The sequence below is a fragment of the Panthera tigris genome, chromosome E1 (assembly GCF_018350195.1).
Source record: "Panthera tigris isolate Pti1 chromosome E1, P.tigris_Pti1_mat1.1, whole genome shotgun sequence".
Taxonomy (NCBI): Eukaryota; Metazoa; Chordata; class Mammalia; order Carnivora; family Felidae; genus Panthera; species Panthera tigris.
In genome coordinates this window covers 14,916,631-14,935,877 of record NC_056673.1, presented here as the reverse complement: position 1 = coordinate 14,935,877, position 19,247 = coordinate 14,916,631, and the positions used below count along the sequence as shown (strand labels likewise).

The 19,247-nt window shown below is 54.4% G+C and overlaps 1 protein-coding gene across 1 annotated transcript; it reads left to right on the top strand.

The window, feature by feature from the left end:
- The first annotated feature begins 3,178 nt into the window (after window positions 1-3,178).
- WDR81 (WD repeat domain 81) lies at window positions 3,179-17,784 on the top strand. The gene is made up of 11 exons (XM_007076223.3): window positions 3,179-3,209; window positions 3,614-7,456; window positions 11,278-11,385; window positions 11,646-11,836; window positions 11,955-12,145; window positions 12,459-12,624; window positions 12,713-12,878; window positions 13,550-14,236; window positions 14,909-15,054; window positions 15,335-15,514; window positions 16,551-17,784. The coding sequence occupies exons 1-11, from the start codon at window positions 3,179-3,181 to the stop codon at window positions 16,869-16,871; spliced, it is 6,030 nt and encodes a 2,009-aa protein (XP_007076285.3). The 3' UTR covers window positions 16,872-17,784.
- The last annotated feature ends 1,463 nt before the right edge of the window (window positions 17,785-19,247 follow it).

Below are 19,247 nucleotides of genomic sequence, written 5' to 3'. Positions count from 1 at the left end.
CCATGGAAAGAACGCTTCCTGGGGCCAGAAACCTGCTCCGCAGGCCATTTGCCCCCTACTCCCTACTCAAGTTGCCTTATTCCTTCCCACACTGGGACTAGCTAATGGGACTCTCTTGGCTTCACCCATTCACTCCACTTATAACTTAGATGCCACCTGGCCCTTTTTTTATTTACACTCTCACCCTCCACAGCAGGCGTGCTAATGTGGAGCCTCCCAGAGACTGCAAGTGGAATGCACTGATCCCAGAAACCAGAGGCTTTGGCTGGGAAGTCCTGCAGGAAGACCCAGGTAAATATTTTTACCCCAGCCCTGAGCAGGGAGTCAGGGTCATTCCAGGACAAGCTTAGTGTTAAGTCCCAGGACTGACTTGGCAAGGTTGGGAGAAACTGAGCAGGGCCTTGGCCAAGCTTGGAAGAAAGAGGAACCTCACCAGCTGCCCCCATTATCCATTATCCTTACAGTGGAAGTCTCATTCCCTTCTTATCCAAGACCCTCGGAGTAGGCCCATGTCCATTTTGTTCTGCTAACTCTCCATTCCCCCTCACCCCTCCCACCCCATTGGGCAAAAGCACAGGCTTTGAGTCCAGGGTTTCTCAACCTCAGCAGTATTGACATTTTGGGCTAGATAATTTCTTGTTGTGGGGGCTGTCGTTTGTAGCATATTTTAGCAGCATCCCTGGTCCACTAGATGGAATTAGCAACACCCCCACCCTGCAGTTATGACAACCGTGAATGTCTCAGGACATTACCAGATGTCCCCTGGGGGCCAAAATCTCCCCCAGTTGAGAACTACCGAAATCAACAAACTTGGATTCAAATTCCAGCTCTTACCAGCTCTGAACTTGAAGATGCTCAACATCTCTGCACCTCAATTTCCTCATCCACAAAATAGAGTGAATAATAAATTCAGAGTTTATTGTAGGGATCAAAAAAGGATTATGTTGTTTTTATTAAAAATTTTTAAAATGTTTATTTTTGAGAGAGAGAGAGAGAGAGAGAGCACATGAGGGGGGAGGAGCAGAAAGAGAGGAGACAGAGGATCTGAAGCAGGCTCTGTGTTGACAGCAGAGAGCCCAGTGAGGGGCTCGAACTCATGAATGGTGAGATCATGACCTGAGCTGAAGTCAAATGCTTAAACCTACTGAACCACCCAGGTGCCCCGAAAAGGATTATGTTCGAAAACACCTAGCACAGTACCTGGCCCACTGGCCCACAGTTGGCACACTAAATGTTAGCTTCCTTCACTTTTCTCCCTGCCAGATCAGCAAAAACTAACCTCACTCAGCATGGGCTGACTGCCGGGGCAGCTGCAACTTCCCTCTTTGACTATCCAAGCCATGACCTCCAGGAAACTCAATATTGAAGTTGGCGAAAGGGAGTGGCTAATTTGGTCCCAGATTCTCCAAAGCCCAAGGGTGCTTGGGTTGGGATTCCAGGGAAATTTGGGAATTGAGCTGTTACAGAGCATTGTATCAAAATGTGGCCTGCAGATTGCCTGCATCAGAATTAACTGGGGTGCTTGTTAACAATTCGGGTCCCTGGGTCTCATTCCGGACTACTGAATCAGAAGTACATCATAAAGTTTGAAAACCACTGTTTTAGGCCTCAGGTTGGGGAAGGTGTCAGTGCCCCAGAAATCTTAGTGCCCAGCATTGTAAGGACATCCTATTCAAAGGAAGAAAAGAATTCTTAAGGTTAGTTACACTCAAGGTCATCGTTGTATTGCAAGCCAAAACCACTAGAGGGCAGGACATACACGAACTTACAGAAAGAAAAAGTAGTGCCTATTCAGACTAGGTAAACAAACCCGAGCAAAGACCAGGTGGACCCAATTTTATTGGTACTAAGAAGCAGGCACTACCCACTGACCATCAAAACCCGTTCTCTGGCCTCAGGTACTCAGACCAAACTTCGGGATGCGAGACTGTCAAAGAACGCCTAATTTCTCAGGTGAAAAAATAAAACTTCATGGCCAAGGAGCACAGTGAACATTGGTTTTAGAATGAGATAGTTTGGGTTTGAAATTTGGCTCTACCAACTCTTAGCAGTGTGACCTTGGGCAAGTTGCTTAAGGTAGTCAGCTTCCTCATCCTAAATGGTTATAAAAATAACTCCTTAAACAAAACAAGATATGCAAAGTGTTAGCAGGGTGCCTGGCTCCTAATCAGTGCTCCATGAATGATGGTTGTAAGTTATAACTGCCCAAGGCCATGTGAACAAGCACATCCGGGGCTCCCACTGTGTCTTCAAGAGGATGCAGATGGAATCAGATGATAGCTGAACCATTTGTTTCCTCTCTAATTAGGACTGTAGTTTTTCTTTTTTTTTTTTAATTAAAAAACTGTTTTTAAGTTTTATTTATTTACTTTTGAAAGAGAGAGAGAGCATGAGCAAGGGAGAGGCAGAGAGAGGGAGAGAGAGAATCCCAAGCAGACTCAGTGCAGCACAGAGCCCAATGTGGGGCTCGAACCCATGAACCATGAGATCATGACCCGAGCCGAAATGGAGATGGATGCTTAACCGCCTGAGCCACCCAGGAGCCCCGGGACAGTAGTTTTTCTTGAGTGCCTTTATGGATTCCTCCCTCTACACCAAACTCCTACTTGAGGCAAAATCTGCTAGGAGTGAGACTCAAAAAAACAGAGCCAGTGGTTTTGCTACAATGTCTTCAAATGGGTCAGAACCAAGACCCCCCGGATAGTTTTGGCACCAGCTGTCTGGTTTCTGCTCCCTGTCCTGTGCTGCACCGTTCCCCTAGCCAAGGTAGCAATTGCAAGGCTCTGACCACAGCAGGCAGGCTCTGGCACCTCAGAGGCAGATCTTCAACGGGAAGTCTTGGGGGTAACCTTTCCTCCCAAGAACTACAGGCCTCTGGGCCTGGGCCACTTTTCTCCCTCTCAGATGGCTCAGAATTTGAAAGAGAGAAAGAAAGAGCCCTGAGAGGGCTGGCGGGGGTGGGGGGGGGGGGGTACTGTAGGACAGAAAGTGTGTGCACCAGCTTCTAAGTTGCCATTCTGCCACTTGGGCAAGTCTCTTTGGCGGCTCTTGGTTATGACTTGTGAAATATAAAGAGTATTAACTGTCTTCTGTATTTTAGGGGTGTTGTAAAAGCCAAATGGAATGCTACTGATTAAATGTATTGGAAAATTAAAAGCTCCTTCTCTTGGTAGGCAGCATGGAGGCGCTGAAGGGACTTAATGTCAAAAGCCCGGCTCTGCCATCGGTTTCTTATCTGTAAAACCAGAGGGGCGGTGGTATCAGCCCGCTAAAGGCTGGGATCTCCGGCAAAATCCTTCCTAAATCCACGTCCTGGTGCGTGCAGGAGGAAGCAGGGAGGGAAATCTCATGGGCTGTTCAGCATCCCCCTCTCCTGCACCCCGAGAGAGCGAAGCCACAACTGCACTGGGAGGGAGGGCACCGAGGCCTGCCAGGCGGTGGCGCCGGCGGGAGGCGCGGTCCGACCGGCCCATTTGAGCCACGTGCGGTTGTTTCCGTGCCGGGGCGATCACGTGAGCCAAGTCAGCTGACCGGTCACGGCAGAGCCAGGCTCGGGCGCCCCACAGCCCCTGCCCGGCTGTGCCCGGAGCGCAGGACCCTGCAGTGGGGTAAGAGCGTCCCCGCCCTCCCCTCCTCTGTCCCCGGCCCCTCCGCCCCCGCCTCTGCCTCAGCCCGGGTCCCTCGCCCGTCCCTACCCGCCCGGCCTGGCACCCCGGAAGCCGTCGCGGGAAGGGCCGTGGCCGGGCTCAGCCCCGCGCTGCCCCCAGGCGGCCAGGAGGGGATGGCCCGGGGAGCAGGGGGCGGGAAGTCGCTCTTACCAACGGGGCCGAAGGCTGGTCCCCGCCCCCAAGCCCCGACATGGAGGAGCTGCTCCAGAGCGTGGAGAGGGACCTGAACATCGATGCCCGGCAGCTGGCTGCGGCCCCGGGGGGCACCCACGTGGTGGCCTTAGTGCCCGCGCGCTGGCTGGCCAGCCTCCGCGAGCGCCGGCTGCCCCTGGGACCCTGCCCCCGGGCAGAGGGCCTGAGCGAGGCGGAAGTGAGGACTCTTCTGCAACGCTCCGTGCAGAAGCTGCCCCCCGGCTGGACGCGCGTGGAGGTGCACGGGCTGCGGAAGCGGAGGCTGTCCTACCCGCTCCGTGGCGGCTTGCCTTTCGAGGAAGGGTCCAGCAGCCCTGAGACCCTCACTCGCTTCATGCAGGATGTGGCTGCCCAGAATTATCGCAACCTGTGGCGCCATGCTTATCGTACTTATGGGCAGCCGTATAGTCATAGCCCTGCCCCTTCAGCTGTCCCTGCCCTGGACTTAGTACGACAGGCTCTGCAAAGGGTCTATGGTTGTTCCTTCCTGTCAGTGGGTGAATTTACCCAGTGCCCATCATATACAAGAGATGGTCCCTGTCCCCCTCGGGGCAGTTTGGCCTGTCCCAGTCTTTTGCGAGCTGAGGCCCTGCTGGAGTCGCCAGAGATGCTGTACGTGGTGCACCCTTATGTGCAGTTTTCCCTGCACGATGTGGTCACCTTCAGCCCTGCCAAGCTGACCAACAGCCAAGCCAAGGTGCTCTTCATTCTCTTCCGTGTGCTGAGGGCTATGGATGCCTGTCACCGCCAGGGACTGGCCTGCGGGGCCCTAACTTTGCACCACATCGCTGTGGATGAGAAGCTTTGCAGCGAGCTCCGGCTGGACCTGAGTGCTTACGAGAGGCCCAGGGAGGAAGAGAATGAGGAGACCCCTGTATCGAGGGCTGGGCCAGGCACTGAACTTGGAGAGGAGGGAGGTGGGGGGGCTGGGTGTCCCACCTGCCGGGAGGAACTTAGAGGCCTTGTGTTGGATTGGGTCCATGGCCGCATCAGCAACTTTCACTACCTCATGCAGCTAAATAGGCTGGCAGGTCGGCGGCAGGGGGATCCCAACTACCACCCAGTGCTGCCCTGGGTGGTGGACTTCACCACACCCCACGGGCGCTTTCGAGACCTGCGCAAGTCCAAGTTCCGCCTCAACAAGGGGGATAAGCAGCTGGACTTCACATACGAGATGACGCGGCAGGCATTTGTAGCAGGTGGTGCGGGTGGCGGGGAGCCACCTCACGTTCCTCACCACATCTCGGACGTGCTTTCCGACATCACATATTATGTGTACAAGGCTCGGAGGACACCCCGGTCGGTGCTCTGTGGACATGTGCGGGCGCAGTGGGAGCCCCATGAGTATCCCGCCAGCATGGAACGTATGCAGAACTGGACACCCGACGAGTGCATTCCTGAGTTCTACACCGATCCCTCTATCTTCTGTTCCATCCACCCTGACATGCCTGACCTAGATGTGCCAGCCTGGTGTGGCTCCAGTCAGGAGTTCGTGTCTGCACACCGGGCACTGTTGGAGAGCCGAGAGGTGTCCCAGGACCTGCACCACTGGATTGACCTCACATTTGGCTACAAACTCCAGGGCAAGGAGGCTGTGAAAGAGAAGAATGTGTGCCTGCACCTGGTGGATGCCCACACACACCTGACCAGCTATGGCGTGGTGCAGCTCTTCGATCAGCCACACCCCCAACGCCTGGCTGGGGCTCCTGCCCTGGCCCCTGAGCCTCCACTCATCCCCAGAGTGTTGTTCCAGACCATCCAGGAGAGCATAGGCCGGGAGGACTTACCAGGACAGCTTACAAATGGGGTGGGCAGGCTGGTTTTGGAGGCCACTCCCTGTGAGGCTGGCTGGGCCAGGGAGAGGCCCGTGGCAGGGGAAGATGACTTGGAACAGGCCACAGAAGCTCTGGATTCTATCTCCCTCGCAGGGAAAGCAGGTGACCAGCTGGGCTCTTCCTCATCTTCCTCCAGTCAAGCTTCCCCAGGCCTCTTGTCTTTCTCAGTGGCCTCGGCCTCTCGAGCAGGCCGCAGGAACAAAGCTGCTGGGGCCGACCCTGGGGAAGGTGAGGAGGGGAAGATTCTTCTTCCCGAGGGTTTCAATCCTGTGCAGGCTCTGGAAGGGCTGGAGAAACTAGGCAACTTCCTGACCAAAGGCCTAGGGGGCCAATTGGAGGTGCCTGAGCATGCCCAGGTCCAGCCACCCGTGCAGCTGCAGGACCTCTTCCATCGGGACATGCAGGCGCTGGGTGTCCTGTTGGCTGAGATGGTGTTTGCCACCAGGGTCCGGACACTGCAGCCTGACGCGCCTTTGTGGGTACGCTTCGAGGCCGTTCGGGGCCTCTGCACACGCCACCCCAAGGAGATCCCCGTGTCTCTACAGCCCGTGCTGGACATGCTCCTGCAGCTCAGTGGACCCGAAGGCCCTGTGACAGCAGGGAGGGGCAAGCTGGCCCCACTCTTTGAGTACAGGCCCATCTCCCGGGGATTGCCTCCACCCTGTCCGGCCCAGCTCCTCAGCCCCTTCAGCTCCGTGGTTCCCTTCCCTCCGTACTTCCCGGCGCTGCACAAGTTCATCCTCCTGTATCAGGCGAGACGCGTGGAGGACGAGGCCCAGGGGCGGGAGCTGGTGTTTGCTCTGTGGCAGCAACTGGGTGCGGTGCTGAGTGACATCACCCCGGAGGGCCTGGAGATCCTGCTGCCCTTCGTGCTGTCACTCATGTCTGAGGAGCACACGGCTGTGTACACAGCCTGGTACCTATTTGAACCTGTCGCTAAGGCCCTGGGCCCCAAAAATGCCAATAAGTACCTACTGAAGCCTCTCATTGGTGCCTATGAGAGCCCCTGCCGGTTACACGGCCGCTTCTACTTGTACACTGACTGCTTTGTGGCCCAGCTGATGGTGCGGCTGGGCCTGCAGGCCTTTCTCATCCACCTGCTGCCCCACGTCCTCCAGGTGCTGGCTGGTGTGGAGGCCTCCCAGGAGGAAAGCAAGGGCCTGGTGGGGGCCACTGAGGATGAGGAGAGTGAGCTCCCAGGGGCTAGGCCCAGCCCCTGTGCTTTTGGGGAGGAAATTCAGATGGATGGTGAGCCTGCTGCTTCCTCGGGCCTGGGGCTCCCGGACTACACGTCTGGTGTCAGCTTCCATGACCAGGCCTACCTCCCTGAGACCGAAGACTTCCAAGCTGGGCTCTATGTGGCTGAGTCCCCACAGCCCCAGGAAGCTGAGGCTGTGAGCCTAGGCCGGCTGAGCGATAAGAGCAGCACCAGTGAGACCTCCCTGGGCGAGGAACGGGCTGCAGATGAGGGGGGTGCTCCTGTGGACAAGAGCAGCCTCAGGTCAGGTGACAGCAGCCAGGACTTGAAGCAAAGCGAAGGCTCAGAGGAGGAAGAGGAGGAGGAGGAAGGCTGTGTGGTGTTGGAGGAGGAGGAGGGAGAGGGGGAGCAAGACGACATCACCAGGGCGTCTGAGCTCACTCTCTCTGACACGGTGCTGTCCATGGATACTGTCGTGGCCCGTGGTGGCGACACAGATGGGGAGGAAGAGGAGGAACCACTAACTGAGCAGTCGGAGGGCAAAGAACAGAAGATCCTTCTTGGTGAGTTCTCAGGCCTCGAGGTGTTGTAAAACAGTCCTCTGGTTTGTTTTGTCTTTTTATCTTATCGTATTATTTATTTATTTGCATAATGTCTACACCCAAACGTGGGACTTAAACTCATGACCCTGAGATCAAGTCGCATGTTCTCACTGAGCCAGCCAGGTGCCTCAGGGTTCTGTTTTGTCTTTTGATTCCAATATAGTTAACATACAGTGTTCCATTAGTTTCAGGGGTACAATGTAGTGATTCAACAATTCTGTACATTGCTCAGTGCTCGTCACAGCAAGTGCACTTTAATCCCCATCACCTATTTCACTCATTTCCCCATCCACCTCCCCTCTGGTAATCGTCAGTTCTCTATAGGTAAGAGTCTGTTTCTTGGTTTCTTCCTCTCACTCTTTTTCTCTCCCCCTTTTTCCTTGCTTGTTTGTTTTGTTTCTTAAATTCCACACATGAGTGAAATCATGTGGAATTTGTCTCTGACTTGTTTTGCGTAGCATAATACTCTCTAGCGCCGTCCATGTTGTTGCAAATGGCGAGATACCATTCGTTTTTATGGCTGAGTAATATTCCGTTGTACATGTGTACCACATCTTCTTTATCCATTCATCTGTTGATGGACACTTGGGCTGCACATAGTTTGGCTCTTGTAAATAATGCTGCAGTAAATATAGGGGTGTGTGTGTCCCTTGGAAATAGTGTTTACATATTTTGGGAGTAACTACCAGTAGTCCAATTACTGGATCAGAGGGTGGTTTTATTTTTAACTTTTTGAAGTACCTCCCAAGCACCTTCCACAGTGGTTGCACCAGTTTGCATTCCCTCCAGCACTGCACATTTCTCCACATCTTCGCCAACACTTAACTGTTTTTTGTGTTGTTGATTTTAGCCATTCTGACGGGTGTGAGGTGGTATCTCATTGTAGTTTTGATTTGCATTTCCCTGATGATGAGTGATGTGGAGCATCTTTTCATGTGTCTGTTGGCCATCTGGATGTCTTCTTTGGAGAGATGTCTGTTCATGTCTTCTGCCTTTTTTTAAATTGGATTATTTGGTTTTTTTGGCTGTTGAGTTGTATCAGTTCTTAATATATTTTGGATACTAAGCCTTTATCGGATATGTCATTTGCAAATATCTTCTCCCATTCAGAAGGTTGCCTTTTAGTTTTGTTGATCATTTCCTTAGCTATGCAGAACCTTTTTATTTTGATGTAGTCCCAAAAGTTTATTTTTGCCTTTGTTTCCCTTGCCTCAGGAGACATAGCTAGAAAGATGTTGCTATGGCTGATGTCAGAAAAATACTGCCTATGCTCTCTTCTAGGATTTTTATGGTTTCAGGTCTCATGTTTAGGACTTTAATCCATTTTGAGTTTCTTTTTGCGTATGGTGTAAGAAAGTGGTCCAGTATGATTCTTTTGCATGTAGCTGTCCAGTTTTTCCAATACCATTTGCTGAAGAGACTTTTTCCAGTTGTATATTCTTTCTTTTGTCAAAGATTAATTGACCATGTAATTGTGGGCTTTTTTTCTGGGTTTTCTGTTCTGTTCCATTGATGTGCTTATTTTTGTGCCAGTACCATACTGTTTTGATTACTACAGCTTTGTAATTAATATAACTTGAGGTATGGAATTGTGATACCTCCACTTTTTCTTTTTCAAGATTGCTTTGGCTATTCAGGGTCTTTTGTGGTTCCATACAAATTTTAGGATTGTTTGTTCTAATTCTGTGAAGAATGCTGTTGGTATTTTGATAGGGGTTGCATTAAATGTGTAGATTGTTTTGGCTAGTATAGACATTCCAACAATATCCATTCTTCCAATCCATGGAAGAACCTTCCATCCCTTTGTGTCATCTTCAATTTCTTTTATCCATGTTTTATAGTTTTCAGGGTACAGGTTTTTCACCTCTTTGTTTCATTTTATTCCTGGGTATTTTACTGTTTTTGGTGCAATTGTAAATGGGATTGTTTTCTTAATTTCTCTTTTTGCTGTTTAATTCTTAGTGTATAGAAATGCAACAGATTTCTGTACATTGATTTTGTATCCTGTGACTTCACTGAATTCATGTGTCCGTTCTAGTAGTTTTTTGGCGGAGTCTTTAGGGTTTTCTATAAATAGTATCATGTCATCGGCAAATAATGGAAGTTTTACTTCCTTTACCAGTTTGGATGATTTTTATTTCTTTTTGTTGTCTGATTGCTGTGGCTAAGACTTCCAGTGGTGAGAGTGGAAATATTTGTCTTGTTTCTGACCTTGGGGAAAAGCTCCTAGTTCTTCCCCATTGAGGATGACATTTGCTGTGGGTTTTTCATATATGGCCTTTATTATATTGAGGTATGTTTCCTCTGGACCTACTTTGTTGAGGGTTTTATGAATGCACATTGTACTTTGTCAGGTGCTTTTTATGCATCTGTTGGAATGATCATATGGCTTTTATCCTTTCTTTTATTGATGTGATGTATCATGATGATTGATTTGTGACTATTGAACCACCCTTGCATCCCAAGGAGTAAATCCCACTTGATCACGGTGAATGATTTTCTTAATGTATTGTTGGATTCAGTTGGCTAGCATTTTGTTGAGGATATTGCATCTATGTGCAACAGAGATAATGGCCTGTTGTTCTCTTTGTGTCTTTATCTGGTTTTGGTATCAGGATAACGCTGCCTCATAGAATGAATTTGGAAGTTGTCCTTCCTCTTTTATTTTTTGGAATAGTTTCAGAAGAATAGGTATTAGCTTTTCGTCACTCTGGCTTTCATTCAACATTTCTGAGTACCTAGTCTTTGCTAAGCAGTGGGTGCAGCAGATTCACACACAGCACAGATGTGGGCCTGCCCTCCTGGAGCTCACCTGTAGCCGAGGAGATGCCACACTGTAGACAGTGTCATGTAAATGTCATGTTAGTGCTGTAAAGAACAGGACTGGCTGCTATGAGGGAATATCAATGGGGCTTAGATCAAGTTTTCAGGGTCCCATGAACGTAGGGCTGGTTGAGGTCCAATGAATAGGAGATAGCAAGCAAAATGGTAGGGTTTACAGTGGGAAGAGCATACCAGGCAGTGGGAACAGCATGTGTGAGGCTCTAAGGTTGTCATGGTTCCATTGAAGAATCAGGGACTGAATTCTGCTCCTGAACCCAATATTGTACTGTATTTTTTAAAAAAAATTTTTAACGTTTATTTATTATTGAGAGACAGAGAGACACAGAGCATGAGCAGAGGAGGGGTAGAGAGAGGGGGAGACATAGAATCTGAAGCAGACTCTGGGCTCTGAGCTGTCAGCACAGAGCCCGACGCGGGGCTCAAACTCACAGACTGCGAGATCATGACCTGAGCCGAAGTCGGTCGCTTAACCAACTGAGCCACCCAGGCGGCCTTATCGTACTGTATTTTAACTAACTAGAATTTAAATAAAAGTTTGAAGGAAAAAAAAGAATCAGTGCAAACCTAGGAAGTTTAGACAGAGAGAGTGGAAGGAAGAAGAAGGAACACAGGCCGTAGGGTGAGGGAGCCAGGGCCTGGCCAGGCCTCATTTAGCAGCTTAGGAAGATTCGCTGAAAGGATAACCTTCCTGCAAGGTGTGCTGAAGGAGAGGAGCCTGGAGTAGCCCCAAAGCCAGGGCCACGTGGGGGCAGTCCCAAAGCCACAGGCCACCTCTGCCACTGCTAAATAGAGGATGGTGGTGTGGGGCACCCGGCTTTGACTGGGCCCCTCGGCAGGTCTGCAGCCAGGATAGGCCAGGAGAGGTGCCCTGGGGTGGGGTGGGAGGCGTGGCAAGTCACCATTATCTGATGAGCTCAGGGCCCGTTCCTGCCCTGCAGATACAGCCTGCAAGATGGTCCGCTGGCTATCTGCCAAGCTTGGTCCCACAGTGGCCTCTCGCTACGTGGCCCGGAACCTGCTCCGCCTGCTGACATCTTGTTACGTTGGTAAGGCCTGTGGTTGGTGCTGGAGATGGGGCTTCGTCCCAGCCCCTCTGTCTATCTTCAGCCCCCTGCAGGGGATCCTTCCTACTTCCACCTCCCAGGCAGGTCCTGGGACCCCATCTGTAAGCTACTTCCTTCCTTGGGTAGGGCGTGGGGTGGCCCCCAGGCTAGGGTGACGAGGATTGGCTACCACAGTTCCTGGAAGGCCGCCCTGCCTCCTGCCTGCTGTTAGCTACTCAAGGCTGCTGGTTCTTCCTCGGCAGGGCCCACTCGGCAACAGTTCACCGTGAGCAGTGGTGAGAGTCCCCCGCTGAGTGCTGGCAACATCTATCAGAAGAGACCGGTGCTGGGTGATATAGTGTCGGGGCCCGTGCTCAGCTGCCTCCTCCACATTGCTCATCTGTATGGGGAGCCTGTCCTCACCTACCAGTACCTGCCCTACATCAGCTACCTGGTCAGTTACTGACTGGCAGTCCCAGGGGAGGTCAAGGAGCTTGAGGGTGGACCTGGGATCCCTGGGGGCCCCACGGGGTCCGTGGACAGCCTGGCCCTCACCTTCTCTATGGCCCTAGGTGGCCCCAGGTGGCACCTCAGGCCCCAGTCGACTGAACAGCCGTAAGGAGGCGGGGCTGCTGGCTGCGGTGACTCTGACCCAGAAGATCATCGTGTACCTCTCGGACACCACCCTCATGGACATCCTGCCCCGAATCAGCCACGAGGTCTTGCTGCCCGTGCTCAGCTTCCTCACTTCCCTCGTCACTGGGTAGGCTCCTGCCCCACCCCTGTGGGAGTGGGAGTAGCTCAGCTGAGGGAGCTACCCAGGAGGGGCTGGGAAGCTTGGGGACGAGACCGGACTGGGTGTCAGGAGTCTTGGTTATCAGGATTCCTGGTTCTGATCCAGCTGTGTGACCCTGAACAAGCCACATCTTCTTTCTGTGCTTCCGGTTCCTCTCGTCTGGTTTGGATCAAATTTGTCTTGTAGTTCTTTTCACTTAAAGCTTTTCATAGATTCTGGGCAAGTCCCGCAGAGTTGTGGAGAGGTGGGGGGTGCTGGAGCTCATGAACTCTCTTTCCAGGTTCCCGAGTGGGGCCCAGGCCCGGACTGTCCTGTGCGTGAAAACCATCAGCCTCATTGCCCTCATATGCCTGCGCATTGGGCAGGAGATGGTCCAGCAGCACCTGAGTGAACCTGTGGCCACCTTCTTTCAAGTCTTCTCTCAGCTGCATGAGCTTCGGCACCAGGTAGGCAGACCTGCCCCCCTTACCTGGCTGGGTTGGGCTGGGCAGGGGCCGTGAACTCGGCTGACTCCCTGGGCCTCCCTGCCCACAGGAGCTGAAGCTGGATCCCGTGGGCCGCAGTGAGGGCCAGCTGCCAGAGGTGGCCTTCTCCGATGGGCGGCAGCGGCTGGTGGACCCTACCCTGCTGGACGAGCTGCAGAAGGTGTTCACCTTGGAGATGGCGTACACAATCTACGTGCCCTTCTCCTGCCTGTTGGGTACTGCCCCATCACGTTCCCTCGCAAAGCCTCTGTGGCCATGTCTTTTCTCTGGGGAGGGCCCCATGCTCCCCTTGCCCCCAGAATCAGTAACGAGCATTCAGTGTTCTGGGTCAGAGCAAAGGGATTTGGCCTTGGACCTCAGAGTTCCAAGGTGCTGTATAAACAGGGACTGAGCATTAGCCAGCAAGGAGGCACAGGAGCTGGCCTAGAGTATCCCTGGGGACGGCAGGGCCACCAGGCTGACGTACTGACATCTCCCGGAGTTGTCTGAGAGGAATTAGCTGCCCACCATTTCTGTAGCCTCCCGTATGGGCCCGGCACTGCCGAGCAATTATGTGTGTCATCATCTTAAATAGGATGGGCAGCCCTGTGGTTAGATATGTCATCGTCCCTCTACTGAAATCTAAGCCCTGGGAGGGAAAGCACCCCCTGGCTTTTACCATTCTATTTCTGATGCCCTGCGTAACACCCGGCACACATAGAAGATGTTCGTGTGAATGGATCTACCTTTTTCTGTGGAAGAAAATAGGCTCGGAGATGAAGAGTTACTTGCCCAGAGTTGCACAGCCAGGACCTGCCCTGTTTTCTGTGGTTCCCAAGCCTTGGATGGGTGGTGGCAGCGGCCCTCCATCTTCCCTAATCTGAGGACCTCTCCCACTCCCATCCAGGTGACATCATCCGGAAAATCATCCCCAACCACGAGCTGGTTGGGGAGCTGGCGGGGCTGTATTTGGAGACCATCAGTCCGAGCAGTCGCAGCCCTGCCGGCGTGGAGCCCACGGTGCCCAGCGCCGGCCCTGAGTGGGACCCCCAGAGTGGGGGCTGCTCCCGGGACGACGGCCACTCGGGGACCTTTGGGAGCGTGCTGGTCGGGAACCGCATCCAGATTCCCGATGACTCTCAGCCTGAGAGCCCCGGCTTGCTGGGCCCCATCCCTGGCGCTGGCAGTGGGGGCCCCAGCAGCGAGGAGGACAACGCGCTGAAGCGGGAGCTGCCGCGGAGCGCCCACGGGCTAAGCGGGAACTGGCTGGCGTACTGGCAGTACGAGATCGGCGTGAGCCAGCAGGATGCCCACTTCCACTTCCATCAGATCCGCCTGCAGAGCTTCCCGGGCCACTCGGGGGCTGTCAAGTGCGTGGCGCCCCTGAGCAGTGAGGACTTCTTCCTGAGTGGCAGCAAGGACCGCACGGTGCGCCTCTGGCCACTCTACAACTCTGGGGATGGCACCAGCGAGATGGCCCCACGCCTCGTCTACGCCCAGCACCGCAAGAGCGTCTTCTTTGTGGGCCAGCTCGAGGCCCCGCAGTATGTGGTGAGCTGTGACGGGGCTGTGCACGTCTGGGACCCCTTCACAGGTGAGCGGGCCCAGGTGAGGCCTGTTCTGTTGCTGCCATGCCGTGCCCTGCCAGGCCAGGCCTCTGGGTGCGGGGACCCAGGGTTGGGCGGTTGGGGTGTCTTGGTGTATGGTGTGGGACAACCCAGCGAGGCTGCACAGAGGAGCAGTTAGACCTGAGTTGGAATCCATTAGCCTTAAGTTTGAATTGGTTCTGCCAACTTATTTGTGGAGTTACCTTGCTCAAGTCACTTTGATGCTGGAAGCGTTAGTGCTCCCCATCTGCAAAATGGGAATCAGAACTGGTTTAGAAGATAATGCACATAGGGGTTTGGCTTAACACATAACATGTCATACAAGTTTGGCAGAGAGTTGCTTGATGATTTTTTGGCATCGTGTTAGGGAGAAATAAGGTTAATAAGGTTTTTAAAGGGGGAGGGGATGGAGTAGCATCGAGGTAGACCGAGGAGAGGTAGCATTTGGTCAGGGGGTGCTGTGTGAAGAGTTTGGGGACAGGAGCCTGGCCTGGTCATGGATGCAGGAAGGTGGGGGGGGTCAAAAAATCATCGTTAGTATTTTCTTAGGTCCCCTGGGAGATAAGAGGCAGTTACAGGGTATGTCAGGGAGATAGGAAGGGTTGGGGTTCTTCCATCTGCTACTGGGACCCTAGATCCACTGTGCCTTTCCTTCCCAGGGAAGACCCTTCGCGTAATAGAGCCATGGGACAGCCGGGTGCCCCTGACTGCTGTGGCTGTCATGCCTGCCCCCCATACCAGCATCACCATGGCCAGCTCTGACTCGACCCTGCGCTTTGTGGACTGCAGGAAGCCCGGCCTGCAGGTCAGGGGCGTTCGGTTCCCTGAGCCCTGGCTTGGATGCCCAGCAGGGAGGAAAGACCCTGAAGAGAGAAGCAGGGTGTAGTTTCTCTTTGGAGACAAATCACCCACAGCAGCAAATGCTGGGGGGTGGGACTCTGATCTGGGATGAAGGGGTGCCCTCCCCTCGATGGGGGATAGAGGCTCAGGCCTTTCAGCCGTGTGGGCTTGGGGTGAACAGGACCTCAGGGAGAAACGGGTTGGAGTGGGTGGCAGTGCTTTAGCTCATCTCCCTCTGTCTGCAGCATGAGTTCCGCCTGGGTGGCGGGCTGAACCCGGGGCTTGTCCGCTCCTTGGCCGTCAGCCCCAGTGGCCGTAGCGTCGTGGCTGGCTTCTCCTCGGGCTTCATGGTGCTCCTGGACACCCGTACAGGCCTGGTTTTGCGTGGCTGGCCAGCCCATGAGGGGGACATCCTGCAGATCAAGGTGACTGACGTGGTCCCCTTTCCCTCCTCACTGCCCAGCCCAGCCCCTGCTCCAGGCCCTCTTAGGGCCCACCCAGGACCGGCTCCCTCGTACATGCCCCATGGCTGATGAGCGGAGAGGGTTAGGAGCCAGCTCTTCTGCAGGGGGCCCTGGCGGCAGGCAGGCCACGGGGGCGGGAACCAGGGGGCGAGCTGACCCTGCTGTTCCCTGGGGATGTTCTAATGAGTAACCCTTGTCCATATTTGTCTTGCTTGGAGGATCAGGGGTCAGGTCCTGTCCGTGACCCAGTCAGGTTAAATAAAGCTCAGCTGGGAGGGTGTTTACTGCCCCCGACCACTGAGCAGAGTCCATGGCCCGTGCTGGGCTGCCCTGGTGGGGGTAGGGACACCCGGGCATGGGGATCCTGCCCCTACCCCCGCCCATTCTCAGTCACAGACCTTGGGGAACTGCCCAGGGAGGGACCAGGAGGAGGAACAGGACTGTATGTGGGAGGATTTTTCCAGGCAACTGGCACTCCCTCCCTATCCTGACTGGAGCCAGGGGACATGCACTGCCAATACTAAGGGCAGGCTGCCCCCAACTCTGTCCGGGGCCCCAGGGCTTCAGGCACCTCTAAGTTCTGACTTTCCAAGGAAGGCTTTGGGGTCAACCTGGGTATTACCTGGCAATGCCACTTACTGGCTCTGTGACCTTGGTAGGATTACTTAACTTTTCTTAGCCTCATGTTTTTTCTCTATAAAATGGGAACAACAGCATCTACGTCATAGAGTTGTTATAAAAATTAAATGTGGTAATATGGCATGCCTAACAAAATGCCTAGATACAGTAAGTGCTCAAATGATAGTGATGACTAGGTTAAAGACACTTTAACATATTAACTAGTGTTAATGTAATGTGGCGGGGGTGGGCAGCTGGTCCCCTGCCCAGGATCCCCTGTCTTCCTGGGAGATAAGCTGCGAGTAAACAGAAGACCTTGGAGCTCAGTGGGCACATGGGAGGGCCCAGGCCCTGCTGAGGCTCTCTTCTCCCTGAGCAGGCGGTGGAGGGCAGTGTCCTGGTCAGCTCCTCCTCTGACCACTCCTTGACTGTGTGGAAGGAGCTGGAACAGAAGCCCACGCACCACTACAAATCAGCATCTGACCCCATCCACACCTTCGACCTGTACGGCAGCGAGGTGGTCACCGGCACCGTGGCCAACAAGATCGGCGTCTGCTCCCTGCTTGAGCCGCCCTCCCAGGCCACCACGAAGCTCAGCTCTGAGAACTTCCGAGGCACGCTCACCAGCCTGGCCTTGCTGCCCACTAAACGCCACCTCTTGCTGGGCTCGGACAATGGGGTCATCCGCCTCCTGGCCTAGGCCAAGGTGGGGCTGGCCAATGAGGGTGGGCAGACATCCCCAGGGAGTCCATCCCTTACCCTTGTCTCCCCAGCAGCTCCCTCTGGGCAGGCCTCAGGCCCCACACTCTGTGCCCACATGGCCTGCCAGCCACAGTGAGGCAGGGGTCCAGGTTCCTGAACCGCCAGAGCCACCAGTGCTGCCAGAAGGGATCTCATTTGTGGCTTGGGGAGATGCTGCCCCGAGTCAGCAGGAAGCAAGAGAGGGAGCACAGGAAAGCATCGCTGCCCTCTCTTCTCCCAAGCTCTGCCCCCTGGGTCCACATGGGGACAGGGAAGCTCTGAGAAGGGGAAGGGAGACTGGCCCTGTCCAGCCAGTGTCCAGCCAAGGACGCCCCCCCACCCACCTCCCCTTGTGAGCCCTCTGTGCCCCTATCTCACAAGGGCAGGGAAGCCGCTCCAGTCCAGGACACTGATGGTGCTTGGACTCCAGCCTCTAAGGAGGGCTGGTCCTGGTCCAGGAGTTAGGGGCCTTGGGGTGGGGTTTAAGTGTCCACCCAGCCAGGCCCTGCCCAGTATGGGACCAGTAGGGGAAGAAAGAGGGCAGGACCAGGGGAGGGAAGATGGACTGGTCCAGCTGGTGCCTGCCAGGAGTGACCCCATGCCTTGCCTGCCCATCCCTAACCACAGTGTTTGTGCCTTGAACTGAAGAGGCAGCCCCTGGGCCCAGAACCCTTGGGGAGTGGTCCAACACCCTGAGAGAAGGGGCAGGAATGATCTCTGCATCTCAGGTCTCTCCCAGGGGACAGGAAGACCCAGGCATCCCCGGACCCTCACATTCTGGAGCAGAGATGAGGTCTGAGCCTGGGCCCTTACTGCCTCTTCACTATTTGCAATAGATGTAAATATGACCAATAAATCTTTTGGAAGAGCCATGGAACTGAGTGAGGCTTTTCTTGATGATGGTTATCAGGGTGGGGAAAAATTGAGACCCAGCAGCTTCCAGGGCAGTGAGGAGAGTGAGAAGTAGGGCGGGAGGAAGGTGGGAGACAGCCTGATCATTGCTCTTGGGCACCACGGGGTACAGGGCTTCTGGTTCATGCAGCCCCAGGTCAGTTTCCTGAACCCTCAGCTTGGGGGAAGGTAAGGAGGCTTTGATCTTGCTGAGGGAGGATGCTGGCAGAGGCCATGGCCCTGTCTCTTCTCTCCACCCCTTCCAAACCCAGACTGAAGGCAGCCAATCAGGATCCTGGGCTTGTAGGGATTGGGGATGGGCATCTTATCTTGGGTTCCCCACATAGGCTCCCATAGCTTCCCCTTCCTTACCCTTAGGACGGGGGAGAGAAAAGGACATTGGAAGTGAGAAGCTGGAGGTGGCTCTGAGCCCAGCTGTGTCCTTGGGCATGTCGCATAGACTCTCTGAGCCTCACTAAAATGGGGATGAACCCCCACCTCATGGGGTTGGGGGGAGGCCCTTCCTGGATCTGCCCTACAGATGAGGACAGTCTCCTCAACCGTTTCCTGAACCTCCTTTCTTCAGACTCAGGTGGGACTCAAATCCATGAGGGCTCCAGGTAGCTATCTCAGGGTTAGATGCCCTGGTGGGAATGGGGCTTCCGGCCCCAATATCAATGTTTAACCGGATGTGCAGGTCAATATTTACCAGAAGAGAAAGCAATTTGAACCAGGGTTGGCTGAGAGCAAAGGTCCTCCTGGTGGGAGGGGAGGGCTCAGCTGGGCTGGCTGGAGCCTGGGCAGAGTGTGGGGAGCACCCAAGTGGGGCCAGAGGGACAGTGTGTGCAGCAGCGAGGAGCCTGCAGAGGTACGAGGGGAGGGGTGGCTCGGCCTGCTCTTTGGGCAGGAGAGGAGGTAAGAGCTGCCTACCTGGCTGAGGGGGTCTGGGGTGAATTTATTCAGGTTTCTTATTTCCCAGCCTCCTGGGTGATGAAGACCCAAGGTGGGGGTTCTGGCAGGAGTCTCCCTGGGACTTCAAAAACTAGAGGTCCTTTCTTGCCAGGAAGTTTCAAAAGCCCAGGTTGGAGATCAGAGCCCTGGCCAAGGGTCCTTGTGCGTGATGGGGGGTGGGGCCAGGGGTGATAGAAGGACTGGTCCTGAGATGGGGGTGGGGTTGGAGTGTGTGGGACCCGCTCTGGGACAGATCTAGACCTGCCCATCCCCACCCGCCAGCCTGGCTTCCCGGAGCTGACCTGGACAGAGTGGGGGGCGAGGCCTGTGCTTCCCGTAAGTCCAAAGGTGGCTCTGTTGGGAGCCATTCATTGGGCTCAGTTGCTGGGTCAACAACGTGGCTCTCCAGCCCATCTCACCAACGCTGCTGAGACCTCAGGGCCTCACGGGCCTGTCCACGTTGGTGGTCAAGACCAGACGAGCCAGAAAAGGT